This window comes from Myodes glareolus, chromosome 5 (assembly GCF_982192425.1).
Source record: "Myodes glareolus chromosome 5, mMyoGla1.1, whole genome shotgun sequence".
In the NCBI taxonomy this organism is placed as follows: domain Eukaryota; kingdom Metazoa; phylum Chordata; class Mammalia; order Rodentia; family Cricetidae; genus Myodes; species Myodes glareolus.
The window spans coordinates 113,160,165-113,179,107 of NC_142030.1; the positions used below are offsets into that span (position 1 = coordinate 113,160,165).

The 18,943-nt window shown below is 39.0% G+C and overlaps 1 protein-coding gene across 7 annotated transcripts in view; it reads left to right on the plus strand.

Annotated features, from left to right (window-relative positions):
- The window catches only part of Relch (RAB11 binding and LisH domain, coiled-coil and HEAT repeat containing), a 94,346-nt gene that overhangs the window by 27,319 nt on the left and 48,084 nt on the right, over positions 1-18,943 (plus strand). For all 7 annotated transcript variants that reach the window (XR_007234006.3, XM_048443853.3, XM_048443854.3 and 4 more), the window contains 2 exons: positions 1,162-1,237; positions 2,674-2,769. Coding sequence is in view for 6 of the 7 variants with exons in the window: in XM_048443853.3 (XP_048299810.3) it covers positions 1,162-1,237; positions 2,674-2,769 (172 nt within the window). In the remaining variant the exon portion in view is untranslated. The remainder of the gene's footprint in view (positions 1-1,161; positions 1,238-2,673; positions 2,770-18,943) is intronic.

Below are 18,943 nucleotides of genomic sequence, written 5' to 3' on the forward strand. Positions count from 1 at the left end.
CTGTAATCCTTTCATGCACAAATGTTATGGTGAGAGAGAGAGAGAGAGAGAGAGAGAGAGAGAGAGAGAGAGAGAGAGAAGCAATTAAACTAAAGTATGAAAAATAAGACAATGAATGGGTCTTGCTTTGGGAACACGTAATCAAAGCACCCAACCTAGCTATCAAGTAGAAAGGTTTCACTGAAGAAATGTCATGTAATCTAAGACTTGAAGCTAAGTGAGAGTTGACTAGGTAAAGAAATCAGAGGCTGAGTGGGTAAAGAACATTAGGAATGAAAACACAAGGAAGAGATTTACAAGATACCTAAAAAGTGGAGGGTTCATTGGATTTGAAGTGAAGAGAAAGGAATGAATCCACTGGGGATAAGAGAAAGGCTGGTTTGTGGTATCTAGTTTAAACAAGAGAACAGATTGTGACCCCATTCGTTAAGAGAATGTAGGCAGTACCTGAAAGAGCAAAAGGTACAAGCCTTGGCACATCTCTCTAACTCTACAGTCATGGAAATTTTTGGATACAACTTGGTGCCAACTAAGTATGCTTTTGGTGAGTTTTTGGTATTAGTCTTGTCTTTGTAGATGGAGCACACAATCAGCTCGTAGTCAACTTTATGAGTACTATTACATGGACACAATGTTTTAGAGAGCAAGATAGACTTGACCTTTCTTATTAAATATAAAAGTAAGCTGATATTTTCTGTTGTTCCTCCAATGTTTTTCTCTTAAATTATATCAGGAATGTTCAACAAACTTTCCTTTCTCTAGTAGTTTTTATGTAGGTTAAACTGAATATATTGCCACAACTGTAATGTCTTTTTGGCTTTGTTTCTTGTTCAACCTTTGTCAGCCTTTCTGAAGACATAAAAATTGGAGGGTGGAGATATTTTCTCTCATTACTGATCACTGTAGCACTTAGTGCTTGAGCACTAACATATAAGGGCCATTCATCTATTTGGCGTCAGGCTATTGGTGATGAGCAGTGTTCTTCACTTGTCTGTGCTCTCTCTACCCATCAAGTCTGATGGCTGAAAAATTGGGCAACATTTATGTGGTAGGATTAGTGTTGGGATGAGGCTTTCTGCACACAATTTGCAGCTTGCTTCCTTCTGAGCTAGCAGTGCAATTCTTGAGTCCTGTCTTCTTTTTTCCACCATTTTCTTGCAGGAAATTGTCGCCTGCTTTCCACCAAGCACTACTCTCTTTTTGTCGAATGTCTGCAGATAGTCGTTTAGGATCAGAGGTGAGTATATATCACAGCTTCCATAAAACATCTCTAGTGGCGTTTGTTTTTTATAGTGTTTCATACAAAGATGTTTATGCTAAGATTGCATTTCAGTTGAAAACCTATTATTTATAGTAATTCTTTAAGAAATAGTGCCTAAAAATTTCAGCAGTAAGGAAGGTAGTTGGTTGTTGGTTCACTTGCAGTCTGGGAAACTTCATTATAAAATCAGGTCAGCTTTCTCAGGCCTTTCTTGATGCAGTTCAATACAACTGTTGCCCTGGCATGGTTGCAGGCTTCTAGGGATCTTTTTAAGGAAAAAGCAAACAAACCAGTAGTCATTGAGGAAGGCCCATTTCTGGGCTACCCTTTCTTCCCAGAACTGAGAAAAGTATGCCTCCGGGTCTCACCCCTATTTTTTTTTAATTGACATTTTATTTTATCTTTTAAATAAATATTTTTCTCAGCAAGTAGAATTATCCATGTTTATACACATTAGATACGACGGTACAAGAATCCACTGAGTCAGGATTATGGACATTTGTCTTACAGATGCCACTTTTGTGTGTTGCGTACAGTCAAAACGAGAAATCCTCTCTATGAGCTAATTTATAATGTTAAGTTCATTGTTTACCACCATAGTTAGCCTACTGTGCTACATCCCTAGCTGCTAGGATAGATAACGTTTTGTGTTGTCCTTAGCGGCTACATGTGTAGCTTGATAACTGTGTTGTTGTGTGTAATTTCACTATGTTAAAATGAAAGCCTTTCTGTTTTCTTTAAACAGAAAAAGGGGAAATGATGGAGGAGGGTTATCTGTCTATTGTGTTATTTTCATTGGTCAATAAAGAGACTGCCTTGGCCCTTTGATAGGACAGAAAATTAGGTAGGCGGAGTAAACAGAACAGAATGCTGGGAAGAGGGCTATGAGGCAGAAGCCATGGAGCCAGCCACCAGGTCAGACATGCTGAATCTTTTCCGGTAAGCCACCACCTCGTGGTGCTACAGATTATTAGAAATGGGTTAATCAAGATGTGAGAGTTAGCCAGTAACTAACTCTCTAGAGATAATGGGCCAGGCAGTGCTTAAATGAATACAATTTGTGTGTTGTTATTTCTGGGGCTAAGCTAGCCATGCAGGAGCTGGGCAGGATGAAAAGCAGGCCTGCTCTGCAGCCCCTCACTACACTTAGTAGAGAAGCGTTTTCTTAGTGTGTGTTAACCCCAGCATCATAAACATTAAATGAATAACTCTACCCCTTTTACTAGCATCTTTTGCTCCATGAGTGCCCCACAGAAATGACGATGTCTGGGGCAGTGTTGTTATTATCAGTGTGAGTTATAATGCTGGAGCTTGTTTTTTCATCAGAGGAGAGAAGATCCAGAGTATAGACATTTACACACTTTACACACAGAAGTCATCCACAATCATCATTAAACTGTTTGGTTTTCTAGGTGTCTAGGATTGCAGACAGTGAAAAAAGTGTTATGTTAATGCTGGGACGCTGCCTACCACACATTGTTCCTAATGTGCTGTTGGCAAAAAGAGAGGTAAGACACATAAAAGTATTTTTACCCCAGTAGTCCCATCATGTGATCATTTTTGTCATTTTGAAGTTTAGTGTTATATTTTTATTTTGTTAAGTCTGTTACTTGCAATCATATTCTTACTTTCATGCATGCGTCTCTGATCCTAGAGAATGGTTTTACACCTCTGTCAGGTGAGTTCAGTAAAACTGCATGGTATCCATGGTTTCCAATTTTGCTTAAAGCATTATTAGCTTCTGCAGTGCTATTACTGTAGGTCCATTTATGTGTCATGAATGCTGTCATCTTCATGTAACCAAACATTAATTGATATTTTCTGTTCTTTTGATGCTATCTTTGACATGTCTATAGAAGTTGACACTCATTGAAAATTAACAGACTAATATAATAATGTAACATTTTTCCCAAATGTATTTGTAATTGCTTGTTATGAATCTCAATTTTATTATGTTTGTTTGACAATCAATTATCTCATAATGGTAAAATAGCTGTAATACTAAAAAATAATAACCTTTTAAGGTCCTTTTTTAAATTTTGTATTTGCATTCTTTACACATGCTTTACATATCTAGTTAAAGTTGCAAGAAAATTTTAGCATATATGACCTAGATCATGAGCCAGGGACACATTAGGAAGTTATCTTTATAGTTATAAATTATTGTATTTGTCTAATAAAAGATTTAAATTTATATGGTTTTATCATTATCATGTTAATATTTGTCACTGATTTTACTCATATTCATGGGACCTACAGTATGTTAGGTAGATAATGCATTGGCAAAACCCATTTAAAGCTGATCTTAGATATCTCTGTAAACAAAAGAAATTCGTACTGATCCTCAAGAAAGGATATGTAGAGCTTTGAAAGTTCTTATTTCTATAAGTATTTTTAATTTTAAAAAATGACCTAAAAGTTTTTATTCCTATAGATGTTTTTAATTTTTAAAAAGCTTAGAAGCTAGTCTTGATGATGGCTTTATTTGTATCTAATTTAAAATGATTGTAACATGCTAATCTGTATGGAAGCTTTCTAGATCTTGAAGGATCAGTGTCCAATTTCAGGTTGTCTTGCGGTTCTGCCTGGCAGGATGGTGTTTGAGCTTCTCCTCGCGGCTTGTACTCTCCATGTTATGAACTGTTCTTTGCATCCCACTTACTGTTTTTCCTCAGTACAACTTAAGTGTTATCAAACCTGACTTTCATAAAATCAGTTTTGCCTTTTTTTCATATTAGTATAAACACTTAACTAAAATCTGATTGTATTGCATGAAGTATTTATAGTTTTGTATCATCAATAAACAGATACTGTGTGTGTATACACATGTAGACTTTTTTGGCTGATTTTTAACTTTTTTATGTTTAAAAATTATTGAGTGTTCTTGTAGGTTCATAAAAAACTGATCCTTTTCTCTATTTTAATTATTTTTTCTCTTGTTCTATTTGATAAAAGTTGTCTTTTCTCAAAATTAAATTAGTAAATGATAAAGTATATATTAACTTGGTCTAAAACAAATCCTTGGCTATAAAAGGACAGAGCCTTAGAGCATGTGCTTAGCACCCATGGGGCTCTAGGTTCAGTCCTTGGTACCCCCAGAGGGAAAAAAAGAAGCAAAATTTGTTTTATTAGATTCTTGGAATTTAATTTATTTTTAATATTTCACCTGTTTAAGCCTGTATTTTTAAAGAGCTCCTATGATTAAAGGATTGGTATTTGAGACTTTTCTTATTTCTCAAGTGTTATGTGCTTTTTTTCAGCATAAGCAAAGTTAAAAGATTTAGTTAGCTGATGATCATAATAATATCCTAGCTGATTACATAACACATTAGAATCAGGGTTTAAGACTTTCAGGAAGTATAAAGTGTTACAGCTCTGATAGGTAAGATATCCTGGCAGTCAGGAGCCAAAATGCCACAGGTCACACCTTACAAAAAAGACTTCTTAGGAGAGACCCAAGAAGGTGGCTGCCTTGACTGAGAAGCAGCTGCAAAGAACTGAGCAGGAGATAGGCTTTATAGAGGATTTCTTTGGGCTGGCAAGAACTGTTCAGGATAGGATGGATTTTGTGACCTGATATTGGGCTTTTTTGTTCTGTTTGTTTGTTTGTTTCTATAGGACAGGGCCCGGCCAATCTCCCATGTCATGGTGCTTGAAACTGCCATTATGACCCAAGTCTGGGGGTTGAGGCCTAGCCGCTCATGTGCTTTGAAGCTTTATAGTAACATTAACTTTTTTAAAATAAAAAAAGACAGACAACACAAACCCTTTTCCCCATCCCACATATAATTTTACTAACTTCTAATGTGTTTTCCCAAGTCCTTTGACCATTTTTAATTGGACTATCTTTATATGTTTTAGCTGTAAGAGTAATATAGACTGGATATGAAACCCTTATCACTTATGACTTGCAATCATTTTATAGAAAGCCCTTACATTGATTATTAAGCTGACATATATGTTCAAGAGTTAAAGTATTGCCAGTTGAAGGCTTTTGCCACTTCTGTTGACAATTGGCTACTATAGGTTGTCTGAATCTGAGAATCTCAGATCTATTCCATTGGTCTGTATATCCTATTCTTATCCTTAAGCCATTCCCATGCTTCTTTATTGCTGTTGTTTTTAGTATGTTAAATGATTGGGACATCTGAGTCTTCCAATTTTGCTGTTTAAATTTCTGTTAATTCTTTAGGGAACTTTGCAATTACGTAGATTTAATGTTCAACTTCCTTTTCTGCAAAAACAGTTCATAGAGATTTGAAAGATATTATATGAAATCTGTTCATGACTCTGTTCAGGCCTCTACATACTTGTCCTACACACCTGTTCCACACATCTGTTCAGGCCTCTATACACCTGACATGCTTCTATAGATATGTGCACATAAGTTTAAAAAATTTATCTTTAAAAAACTATTTAAGCTTTTTGACACTTTAACTTATGGACACGTAGGACTGAAGAAATGGCTTAATGAGTAAACTGATTTTCCTTGTAAGCTTGACAACCTGTTTAGGCTGCTGAGAACCAACTTAAAGTCAGATGCTGTGGCAGCAGTCGCGGCACACACTTTAAATCCCAGCACTCAGGAGGCAGAATCAGGTGGGTCTCTGACTTCGAGGACAGTCAAGTCTACATAGAGAAACCACCTCGAGGGATTGCAGTAGGGAATAAAGCCAGGTACAGTAATACATGTGAATATAATCTCTGCACTCCTATGGAGAGATATGAAGTGGAGACAGGAAAATCCCCAGAAGTTGATGACTCTCACACAACAGTGAGTAAGTGAGACCCTGTCTTATAGGTGATGACAACACCAGAAGCTGTCCTCTGACTTTCACACTTGGGCTATGGCATGCACACACTCACACACACACACACACACACACACACACACACACACACACACACACACACACAGTGGAGAGGGAGAGATTAGGGGCCAGGGAAATGGCTCAGTTGATAAGAAACCAGAAGTATCAGAGTTTGGATCTCCAGTACCCACATAAATATTGGCTGGACTGGCTGCTTAACTATAATTCAAGCCTTCGAAGGCATAGCCATATGACAACTGGATCATGAAGCAAGCTGACTAGCAAAACTGGACATGTTGTCCAACTGTGATTGGGAGACTCTACTCCAAAGAATAAGGTAAAAGCAATTAAGGAAGATATGTCAACCTTGCGACTTGTCTCACACACAACACATGCATATATATGAAATGAAAAACGGGGAAGTATTGAAAAATATGGATACAACTTTTCCTACATAAGAGGGAAATTATCTTTTCAATTTAATATTATTAGAATTATAGTTACTATAGCTATTTTCTTAATCATGGTGGTCATGATTTTACATTTGTGTAAAAATCAAATCCTTAAATGTCAAGAAATGGCATCTTATGTACTACTGTGTTACATTCGGTACATTTAAATTAAAATTCACAAAGACATTTTTCTAAGTTTCACCTGTCTACTTAGAAAAATTTATCTTAAATATAGCAGTCGGAATTAAAATGAAAGTTTTTAAAGGACTAGAGTTCTTGATTTGAGGTATGATACTAAAAGAGAATGTATTGATCAAGTTTGTGAATGGACGTGTAATGAGTAAAATCTCCGAAGTGTAGAAATGTTAGTGCTCCTGTGACTTGGAGGTGAATAAATAAGAGAATTGGGATTATCTGTAGCCGACCCAGTCTAACAGGAATCTACCTCCAGGCCTCTACACACCTAATGTCAATCTCTGCTGTTTCTGTGAACAGACCACTCGTAATGTTTTTATCATTATCAATATCAGCACTGTGTCTGATGAAGAGGCTAGCTTGCAGGCTTTCCCTGCCGAATTCTACATGTCACAGCCTTTAATGTGTATCACGGTACCCAGTTACCTTGGTATGGGGCATCAACAAAATTAGTGGCACTGACTTACTGTATACTGCAAATTTTGCGAGTGAATAATTGAATCAAATGGCAATAAAAATTATTAGCAGCTATCATTTTAGGAAACAAAAATTTGTTTGTTTGTTTTCCAAAATTCCACTATCTTAATTTTTAGAATAAAGGCATCCAAACTTAATTGTTTTACTTCTCATGTTCTAGTTGGGATTGTTTGGTAACGACTACTATGTTGGGATGCCTTTTAAAGCCAGATTTGGACAGTCTTAGGTTTGGTGGAGACAGATACAGCCTGGAGATGCAGTCTGAGGTGCAGAATTGCCCCTTTGGACTCAGCATTGGTGGAGAGCACATCCAGTCCTTCACAAGGCATTTCTTCTGGATCCTAGCATATACAGAAGACGGGCTGAGACGTCCAGTCTCATGAAACTGAGCAACTACTAGATTCTTGGATTATCCACTCACAGCTAGCCTTTTTGAACTGCATCCTGGGAGTTTCTAGAGCCAGGGAGATGAGGGAGGGCAGAAGGCCCAGAGAGAGCACAGAACCTTTGTGACTTCTCACACTTCAATACCCTTCTGCATCTGTTCCTCTGGCTGACTTTCTCATCCTTCCAACCACTGAGAGGCCACCAAGAGTGTCAGAGGACTGAGCGACTACTAAGAGCAAGTGGTCAAGCACCTGGAACTACGAGCAAACCCTAGGAGTAACTTCCAAAAGCTATTGTAAGAAGTTCCTCAAGACCCAGTAATACCATTTTTGGGTATATATCCAAAGGATGCTCAATCGTGCCACAAAGACATGTGTTCAACTATGTTCATAGCAGCATTGTTTGTCAGAGCCAGAACCTGAAAACAACCTAATGCCCCTCAACCGAAGATGGATAAGGAAAATGTGGTATATTTACACAATGGAGTACTACACAGCAGAAAAAAAATGACATCTTGAATTGTGCAGGTCAATGGATGAAGCTAGAAAACATCATTTTGAGTGAGGTAACCCAGACCCAGAAAGGCAATTATCACATGTACTCACTCATAAGTGGTTTTTTATAAACATAAAGAAAACCAGCCCAAAAATCACAATCCCAGAGAACTTAGAAAACAATGAGGACACTAAGAGAGACTTACATAGATCTAATCTACATGGGAGGTAGAAAACGACAAGATCTCCTGAGGAAATTGGGAGTATGGGGAGCTTGGGAGAAGATTGAAGGGGAGGGGAGAGGTAGGGAGGAAAGCAGAGAAAAATGTAGAAATAAATGAAAAAAGGAAAGAAAGAAAGACATTCCTCTGTGCAAGAGCACCTGTGTCCCAGCCCGCATTCCTGCCATTCTCTATACATGTTAATGTTTGCCCCACCTGACTCTGAAAGCTTTGACCCCACCTGTTCCTTGAGGAGTGACCATCTGATCTTTGGGCCTGCCTGCGCCTAGAATAGTAATCACCAGAGGATCTGTTCTGCCTGCACCTGAAGGAGCAGTCAATGGAGCCACAGTCCCCAACTACACAGATGGGAGGAAGAGGTACCCCTTGAAGCACAGACTTCACCTATACCAATTGAAGGAAGATATGGGTAGACAAGGTAAGAATACACTCAACAACTTAAAGAGCAATATGGCACCACCAGAAACTAGTGGTTCTGCAGCACCAAGCCCAAACATCCCAATGCAGGTGAAGCAGAGGAAAGCGACCTTAAACATAACTTAATGATGATGATTGAGGCCTTGGAAAGGAAATGAAAAATTCCCTTAAAGAAGTGGAGGAAAAGTAAACAAAAAAAAAATTGGAAGAAATCAACAAATTCCTTAAAGAAAATCAAGAAAAAGCAATCAAACACATGAAAGAAGACTTCAAAACTGAAATGAAGACAATATAAAAACACAAACTGAGGGATTTCTGGAAGTGGAAAATTTGAGTAAATAGTCAAGAACCATAAATACAAGCATAAATAAAAGAATACAAGAGATGGAAGACAGAATCTCAGGCAATGAAGATACAATAGAAGAAATAGATTCATTGGTCAAAGATACTGTTAAGTGCAATAAATTCTTAACATAAAATATCCAGGAAATCTAGGACACTGTGGAAAGAGCAGACTTAAGAATAATAGGGATAGAAGAAATAATTCAACTGAAAGGCACAGAAAATATATTCAACAAAATCATAGAAGAAAATTTTCCAAATCTAAAGAAGGACATGCATATGAAAGTACAAGAAGCTTCCAGAACATCAAATAAACTGAAGCAAATAAAACATCTCCTTTTCACATAATAATCAAAACACTAACCATATAGAATAAAGAAATAATATTAAAAGCTTCAAAGGAAAAGGACCAAGTATCCTATAGGGGGAGACCTATCAGAATTACATTTAGCTTCTCAATGGAAATTATGAAAGCTAGAAGGCCGTGGACAGGCTTTATGCAGAAACTAAGAGACTATGGATGCCAGCCCAAACTACTATACCCAGGAAAGCTTTCAATCACCATAGAGGGAGAAACCAAGATATGCCATGACCAAACCAGATTTAAACAATACCTATCTACAAATTCAGCTCTACTAAAAGTACTAGAAGGAAAACTCAAACCCAAGAAAATCAACTACATCCACAAAACCACTGGCAGTAGGTGATCTCACAGCAGCAAATCCTAAAGAAAGATAAAGCACACACAATGCCAATAACAACAACAAAAATAAAAGGAACTAGCAGTCACTGGTCATTACTATTCCTTAATATAAATGGACTCAATTCACCTGTAAAAAGATAACCTAACCGATTGGGTATGAAAATAGAATCCATCCTTCTGCTGCATACAAGAAACTTTCTTGTACTTGGATACAAGTATCTTTCCTTCTTTTTATAACTTTAAAGTTATAGATTAAGGAAAGAGTATGAAAAAATAGTATAGGAAATACATATGTAGAAATAGGAAGAGGGCTAGTGGGTACAAGAAAGTCACTAAGGAGTAAAATATCTGGCCTGACATGAAGTATAGGTCAAATTTTGGAGTCTTTTTTTTTTGTTTTCAGAAGTCATTTCTTCTCTGCACTTTTACTAAACTTCCAAATCAGATTAAATATTTATTTTATGAGAGTTCTCCAATACAATCTCAGCTAATCCATCAAGCATGATATTAGCATTTGTCTTAGTTAGGGTTTCTATTGCTCTTTTTTTAATGACTTTGCTTACTTACCTGTTTGTTTGTTTTTACGGGCAGCTGCAGTTTCCCCTCCCTCATCTCTTCCCAGTCCCTCCCCTCAACCTGCCTTTTGCCCTACCCCATCCACTCTTGTAATTGGAGGTGAGTTTCTGTCCTGCCCCATTCTGCAGCTGCTTCCCAAATTACCACACAGGAGGTTTATATTAATTATAAATGTTTGGCTGGTAGCTCAGGTTTATTACTATCTCTTACACTTAAATTAGCACATAATTCTTACCTGTGTTTAGCCACATGGCTTGCTACCTTCTCTCAGTGCATCATTCTCATCCTGATTCCTCTGCAACTGACTGTGACTCCAGACTCTACTATTCTCTTCCCATAATTCTCCTAATCTGATTACCCCTCCCTGATATTTCCTGCCTGGCTACTGGCTAATCAATATTTTATTAAACCAATTCAAGTGACAAATCTTGGCAATGTGCAAGAGCATTATCCCAGGGCACACTTCTCCTTTGTTCAGAAAATAACAGGTTTCCTGTGGAGATCAAAAATATCTGATTTATCAAGTTGTACTAAAACTAAGCACCTCGCCTTATAGTAGGGCTGGGCAAGGCAACTCAGTTTGAGGAATAGGGTTCCAAAAGCCATTAGAGGAGTCAGAGACAATCCCTGCTCCCACTGTCAGGAGTCCACAAGTAGATCAAGCAACACAATTTTCATATATGTAGAGGGACTAAGTCAGTCCCATGCAGACTTTCTGTTTCCATCCATTTGCCTTGAATTTCATGATGTCATTGATTTTAACAGCTGAGTAAGGCTCCATTGTGTAAATGTACCATATTTTCTTTACCCATTCTTCAGTTGAAGGACATCTATGTTTTTTTTCCAGGTTCTGGCTATGAACATAGTTGAGCAAGTGTCCTGTGTTATGATTGAGCATCCTTTGGATATATTCCCAAGAGTGGTATAGCTGGGTCTTGAGGTAGATTAATTCTCAATTTTCTGAGAAACAATATGGAAAATAACTTTCAATATTGATTTTCAAAGTGGCTGTACAAGTTTTCACTACCACCAGTATTACACAGGAGCGTTCCCTTTGGTCCTTATTCTCTCCTGCATGAGCTATCACCTGTGTTTCTGATCTTAGCCACTCTGACAGATAGAAGGTGGAATCTCAGAATTGTTTTAATTTGCATTTCCCTTATGGCTAAGGATTTTAAATATTTCTTTAAGTGTATCTCTACCATTTGAGATTCTTCTGTTGAGAATTCTGTTTAGATTTGTAAACTGTTTTTCAATTGTTTTATTTGGACTTTTGATGTCTAGTTTCTTGAGTTCTTTATATATTTGGAAGATCAGCCCTCTGTCAGATGTGGGGATGCTGAATATATTTTCCCATTCTCTAGGCTGCCCTTTGCCTTCCAGAAACTTTTCAGTTCCATGAGGCCCCATTTATTAACTGTCGATCTTAGATTCTGCCCTACTGGTGATCTGTTCAGGAACTTGTCTCCTGTGACGATGCATTGAGATTATTTCCCATTTCTCTTCCATAGGCTCAGTGTAACTAGATGTATAGTGAAGGCTTTGATGTACTTAGACCTGAGTTTTGTGCAGGACAATAGATAAGAATCTATTTGCAATCTTTTACATGCCAACATCTAGTTAGACTAACACCATTTTTTGAAGATTCTTTTTTCTGTTATATAATTTTGACTCCTTTGTCAAAAATCAGGTGTCCATGGGTGTGTCTTCATTCATGAGTCTTCATTTAGATTCCATTGACCACCTGTCTGTTTTTATACTACAACCATGCTGTTTTTATTACTTTAGCTCTGTAGTTGAGCTTGAGATCGTGGATTGTGATATCTTCAGAAATTCTTTTTTTATATATATAAAATAAAGCATTTAATTTTAATTTAGGAGCTCATGGGTTAAAGTCCATGGACATCATGATGGGAGCACAGTATGCAGGCATGATTTTGAAGCAGAAGCTGAAGACTTACATGTTGAAATAACAATCACACACACAGAGAGAGAGAGAGAGAGAGAGAGAGAGAGAGAGAGAGAATTCTGTGGACTTTTGAAACTTCAAAACCCATCCCTAATGACATACCTTCTTCAACAAATACACCTCGTAATATTTCTCAAACCGTTTCACCAACAGGGAACAAAACAATCAAATATATGAACCTATTGACACAATCATAATTCAAGCTACCACAGGTAGTTTGCTTTTCTGCTTTACATTTTACGCTTTCTTTTTTTTTCCGATTTGTTTATTCAAGTATGCGAAAACACTCTTTCCACTTCCTCCCCTCCTCCCAATATCCTCCTGCTCCCCCCACTCCCTCTCCTCCTCCCTCACCATTCCCAAGAGCAGTCAGGGTTTCCTGTCCTGTGGGAAATCCAAGTTCCTCCCCCCTCCCTCCGGGTCCAGGAAGGTGAGCATCCAAACAGGCCAGGATCCCAAAAAGCCAGTCCATGCAGACGAAACAAGACCCAGTGCCATTGTCAATGGCTTCTCAGTCTTCATTTGGATCTTGGGGGCTCAGTCAGCCCCCATGTCAGCTACGTTCAGAGAATCCGGTTTGATCACATGCTCGTTGAGTCCCAGTCCAGCTGGTCTTGGTGAGCTCCCATCCGACCAGTCCCCTTGTATCAGTGGGTGAACGCACCTCTCGCGGTCCCGACCTCCAGTGCTCCAATGTGGGTCTCCGTCTCTATCTCCATCCATCGTCGGTTGAAGGCCCCCTCTTATTTTGCTTTCCTTGTTCACAATCTCCCTCCCTCTGTTTCTCATTTGGACCTAGGGAGCCAAGTCCAGTGTTCCAATATGTGTCTCTTTCTCTATCTCCATCCATCGCCATATGAAGGTTCTGTGGTGGCATGCAAAATATTCATCAGTATGGTTATGGGCCAAGGCCAGTTCAGACACCCTCTCCTCTGCTGCCCAGAGTACCATCTGGGGACCTCTCCTTGGACCTGGGAACCCCTCCAGAATCAAGTCTCTTGCAAACCCTAAAATGACTCCCTTAGTTGAGATATAAACTTCCCTGCTCCCATAACCATCCTTCCACCCTCCCCCCTCCCATTCCCCCAAGCCATCCCCAGTCCTCCCCCTCTCCCCACTCCCTAACCAACTCCCCTTACTTCCATCCCCCCACCCCCCACCCCCGTGCACCCAAGTTTGCCTGGCAATCTTGCCTACTTCTAATATCCAGGAGGATAACTACCTGATTTTCTTCAGGTTCACCTTCTTTTTTTTTTCCAAAGTTTATTAAATTATAAAAGTTTCCATTTCCGCCCCTCCTCCCAACACCCTCCCACTTCCACTTCCCCCACTCCCTCTCCTCCTCCCTCTCCATCCCTAAGAGTAGTCAGAGTTTCCTGCCCTGTGGAAAGTTCAAGTTTCTCCCCCCTCCCTCCAGGTGCAGGAAGGTGAGCATCCAAACAGACTGGATCCCAAAAATCCAATATATGCAGAGGAGACATGTCCCAGTGTCATTGTCAATGGCTTTTCAGAAAGACTCCGGGCCAGCCACATCCAGAGAATCCGGTCACATTCAGAGAATCTGGTTAGATCACGTGCTCGTTCAGTTCCAGTCCAGCTGGCCTTGGTGAACTCTCATTAGATCAGTCCCCTTGTATCAGTGGGTGATGGCACGCATCACAGTCCTGATTTCTTTTTTCATTTTCTTCATCCTTCTGCTCCTCATTTGGACCGTGGAGGACTCAGTCCGGTGCTCCAATATGGGTCTCCGTCTGTATCGCCATCCAACGTCAGATGAAGGTTTCCTCTGCTCTTGCCTTCTTTGTTCACGTTCTCCTTCCTTCTGCCTCTCATTTGGACCTAGGGAGCTAGGTCCAGTGTTCCGACGTGGGTTTCTGCCTCCATCTCCCTCCATCGCCAGATGAGGGTTCTATGGTGATATGCAAAATGTTCATCAGTATGGTTATGGGCCAAGGCCGGTTCAGGCACCCTCTCCTCTGTCCAGAGAACAATCTGGGGATCTCTCCTTGGACCTGGGATCCCATATATAATCAAGTCTCCTGTAAACCCTAAGATGACTCCTTTAGTTGAGGTATATACTTCCCTGATCCCATAACTATCCATTCTCCTTCCCCCCATCCCAGTCCCCCGATCTTTCCCCATTCCTCCCCTACTCCCTTCTCTCTAACCCTCTCCCCTTCCAACAGCCCCCCACCCCACCCCCCATGCACCCGAGGTTACCTGGCACTCTTGTCTATTTCCAATCTCCAGTAGGATAGCTACATGATTTTCATCAGGTTCACCTTCTTATTTAGCTTCTCTAGGATCACGAATAATAGGCTCAAAGACCGTTAGTTATGGTTAGAATCCACTTGTGAGTGAATACATACCATATTCCTCTTTTTGGGTCTGGCTTACCTCACTCAGTAAAGCGTTTTCTATTTCCATCCATTTGCATGCAAAATTCAAGATGTCATTGTTTTTTACCGCTGAGTAAAACTCTAATGTGTATATGTTCCACACCTTTTTTAACCATTCTTCTATTGAGGGCACCTAGGTTGTTTCCAGGTTCTGGCTATTACAAATAGTGCTGCTATGAACATAGTTGAACAAATGCTTTTGTAGTATGTTAGGGCATCTCTTGGGTATATTCCCAAGAGTGGGATTGCTGGGTTCTGAGGGAGGTTGACTCCCAGTTTCCTGAGAAACCACCACACTGATTTCCACAGTGGCTGCACAAGTTTGCATTCCCACCAACAATGGATGAGAGTTCCCCTCACTCCACATCCTCTCCAGCATAGGCTATCATTGGTGTTTTTGAGTTTAGCTATTCTGACAGGTGTAAGATGGTATCTCAAAGTGGTTTTGATTTGCATTTCCCTGATCGCTAAGGAGGTTGAGCATGTCCTTAAGTGTCTTCTGGCCATTCAAAGTTCATCAGTTGTGAATTCTCTGTTCAGTTCAGTACCCCATTTTTTAATTGGGTTAATTAGAGTTTTAGTGTCTAGTTTCTTGAGTTCTTTGTATATTTTGGAGATCAGGCCTTTGTCTGATGAGGGGTTGGTGAAGATCTTCTCCCAGTCAGAAGGTAGCCTTTTTGTCTTACTGACAGTGTCCTTTGCTTTACAGAAGCTTCTCAGTTTCAGGAGGTCCCATTTATTCATTGTTTCTCTTATTGTCTGTGCTACTGGGGTTCTGCTTAGGAAGTGGCCTCCTGTGCCTATATCTTGTAGACTACTTCCTACTTTCTCTTCTATCAGGTTCAAAGTGGACAGATTAATGTTGATGTCTTTAATCCATTTGGACTTTAGTTTTGTGCATGGTGATAGATATGGATCTACTTTCATTCTTCTACAGGTTGACATCCAGTTATGCCAGCACCATTTGTTAAAGATGCTTTCCTTCTTCCCTTGTATACCTTTAGCTCCCTTGTCGAAAATTAGGTGTTCATAGGTTTGTGGGTTAATATCCAGGTCTTCTATTCGATTCCATAGGTCTACTTCTCTGTTCTTATGCCAATACCAAGCTGTTTTCAATACTGTTGCTCTGTTATAGAGTTTGAAGTCAGGGATGGTAATGTCTCCAGAAGTTCCTTTATTGTATAAGATTGTTTTGGCTATCCTGGGTTTTTCGTTTTGCCATATAAACTTGATTATTGTTCTCTCAAGGTCTGTGAAGAAGTTTGATGGGATTTTGATGGGGATTGCATTGAATCTATAGATTGCTTTTGGTAGAATTGCCATTTTTACTATGTTGATTCTCCCAATCCAAGAGCAGGGGAGGTCTTTCCATTTTCTGGTATCCTCCTCAATTTCTTTCTTCAAGGATTTAAAGTTCTTGTCAAATAGGTCTTTCACTTCCTTGGTAAGAGTAACCCCAAGGTATTTTATGCTATTTGTGGCTATCATGAAAGGTTATGTTTCTCTGATTTCCCTCTCTGCTTCTTTATCCTTTGTGTATAGGAGGGCAACTGATTTTTTGGAGTTGATCTTGTATCCTGCCACGTTACTAAAGGTGTTTATCAGCTGTAGGAGTTCTTTGGTAGAGTTTTTGGGGTCGCTTATGTACACTATCATATCGTCAGCAAATAACGAAAGTTTAACTTCATCCTTTCCAATTCGAATCCCCTTGATCTCCTTATGTTGTCTTATTGCTATTGCTAGAACTTCAAGCACTATATTGAAGAGGTATGGAGAGAGTGGACAGCCTTGTCGTGTTTCTGATTTTAGTGGAAAAGCTTTGAGTTTCTCTCCATTCAATTTGATGTTAGCTGTATATTGCTTTTATTATATTTAGGTATGATCCTTGTATGCTCAGTCTCTCCAACACCTTTATCATAAATGGGTGTTGAATCTTGTCAAATGCTTTTTCAGCATCCAATGAAATGATCATATGGTTTTTTTCTTTCAGTTTATTTATATGATGGATTATATTGATAGATTTGTGTATGTTGAACCAGCCCTGCATCTCTGGGATGAAGCCTACTTGATCATAATGGATAATTTTTCTAATGTGTTCTTGGATTTCGTTTGCCAGTATTTTATTGAGAATTTTCGCGTCGATGTTCATGAGTGAGATTGGCCTGTAATTCTCTTTCTTGGTTGTGTCTTTGTGTGGTTTTGGTATCAGGGTAACTGTAGCTTCATAAAAGGAGTTTGGCAGTGACTCTTCTGTTTCTATATTGTGGAATACATTAAGGAGTATAGGTATTAGCTCTTCCTGGAAGTTCTGGTAGAAAACCAGAACTTCAACTGCATTGAAACCATCTGGTCCTGGGCTTTTTTTGGTAGGGAGATTTTTGATAACAGCTTCTAATTTTTTGCGATTAACAGGTCTATTTAGATTGTTCACCTGTTCTTGGTTCAACTTTGGTATATGGTACTTATCTAAAAAAATGTCCATTTCTTTTACATTTTCCAACTTTGTGGCATATAAACTTTCGTAGTAAGATCTAATGATTCTCTGAATTTCTTCTGTGTCTGTGGTTATGTCCCCCTTTTCATTTCTGATCTTATTAATTTGCATGTTCTCTCTCTGCCGTTTGATTAGTGTGGATAGGGGTTTGTCGATCTTGTTGATTTTCTCCAAGAACCAGCTTTTTGTTTCATTGATTCTTTGGATTGTTTTCTGTGTTTCTATTTTGTTGATTTCAGCCCTCAGTTTGATTATTTCCAGTCTTCTACTCCTCCTGGGTGAATCAGCTTCTTTTTTTTCTAGAGCTTTCAAGTGTGCTGTTAAGTCTCCAATGTGTGCTTTCTCCGTTTTCTTTAATTGGGCAATTAGTGCTATGAACTTTCCTCTTAGCTCTGCTTTCATAGTGTCCCATAGGTTTGAGTATGTTGTGTCTTTATTTTCATTAAATTCAAGGAAGACTTTATTTCTTTCTTTATTTCTTCCTTGACCCAGGGGTGATTTAATAGTTGACAGTTCAACTTCCATGAGTTTGTTGGCTTCCTGGGGGTAGCATTGTTGTTGAATTCTAACTTTAATCCATGGTGATCTGAGAAGACACATGTGGTTACTAATATTTTTTTGTATCTGTGGAAGTTTGCTTTGTTACCAAGTATGTGGTCAATTTTTGAGAAGGTTCCATGGGCTGCAGAGAAGAAGGTATATTCTTTCCTATTTGGGTGGAATGTTCTATAGGTATCCGTTAAGTCCATTTGATTCAAAACCTCCAATAATTCTCTTATTTCTCTGTTGGGTTTCTGTCTGATTGATCTGTCCATTGGTGAGAGAGGTGTGTTGAAGTCTCCTACTATTAGTGTGTGTGGTTTGATGACCTTCTTGAGTTCTAGAAGTGTTTCTTTTACATAAGTGGATTCCTTTATATTAGGGTCATAGATATTCAGGATTGAGACTTCCTCCTGATGAATTGTTCCTGTTATGAGTATGTAATGTCCATCTCTATCTCTTCTGATAGATTTTAGTTTGAAGTCAATTTTGTTAGATATTAGAATGGCCACACCTGCTTTTTTCTTAGGTCTGTTTGCTTGGAAAACCTTTTTCCAGCCCTTTACTCTGAGTAGATGTCTGTCTTTGTGGCTGAGGTGTGTTTCTTGTAAACAGCAGAATGTTGGATCCTGTTTTCGTATCCAGTCTCTAAGTCTGTGCCTCTTTATAGGTGATTTGAGTCCATTGATATTAAGTGATATTAATGACCAGTGGTTGTTGACTCCGGTCATTTTTTTGGGGGGTAGTAGAGTTGTGCTACTCTCCTTCTTTGGGTTGTGCTAGTGAAGGGTCGCTAGATGTCTGAGATATTGTAGGCAGTGTTGGCAATGTTGGATTCCTTCGGATGTAATTTTCCTTCTAATATTCTCTGTAAGGCTGGATTAGTAGTTACGTATTGTTTAAATTTGTTTTTATCCTGGAATATTTTGTTTTCTCCGTTGATTGTGAATGAAAGCTTGGCTGGGTATAGTAGTCTAGGCTTGCATCCATGGTCCCTTAGTACCTCTATCCAGGACCTTCTGGCTTTCATGGTTTCCATAGAGAAGTCCGATGTAAGTCTGATAGGTTTACCTTTATGCGTTACTTGACCTTTTTCCTTTGCAGCTCTTAATATTCTTTCTTTAATCTGAATGCTTTGTGTTTTGATTATTATATGGCGAGGGGATGGTTTTTTTTGATCCAGT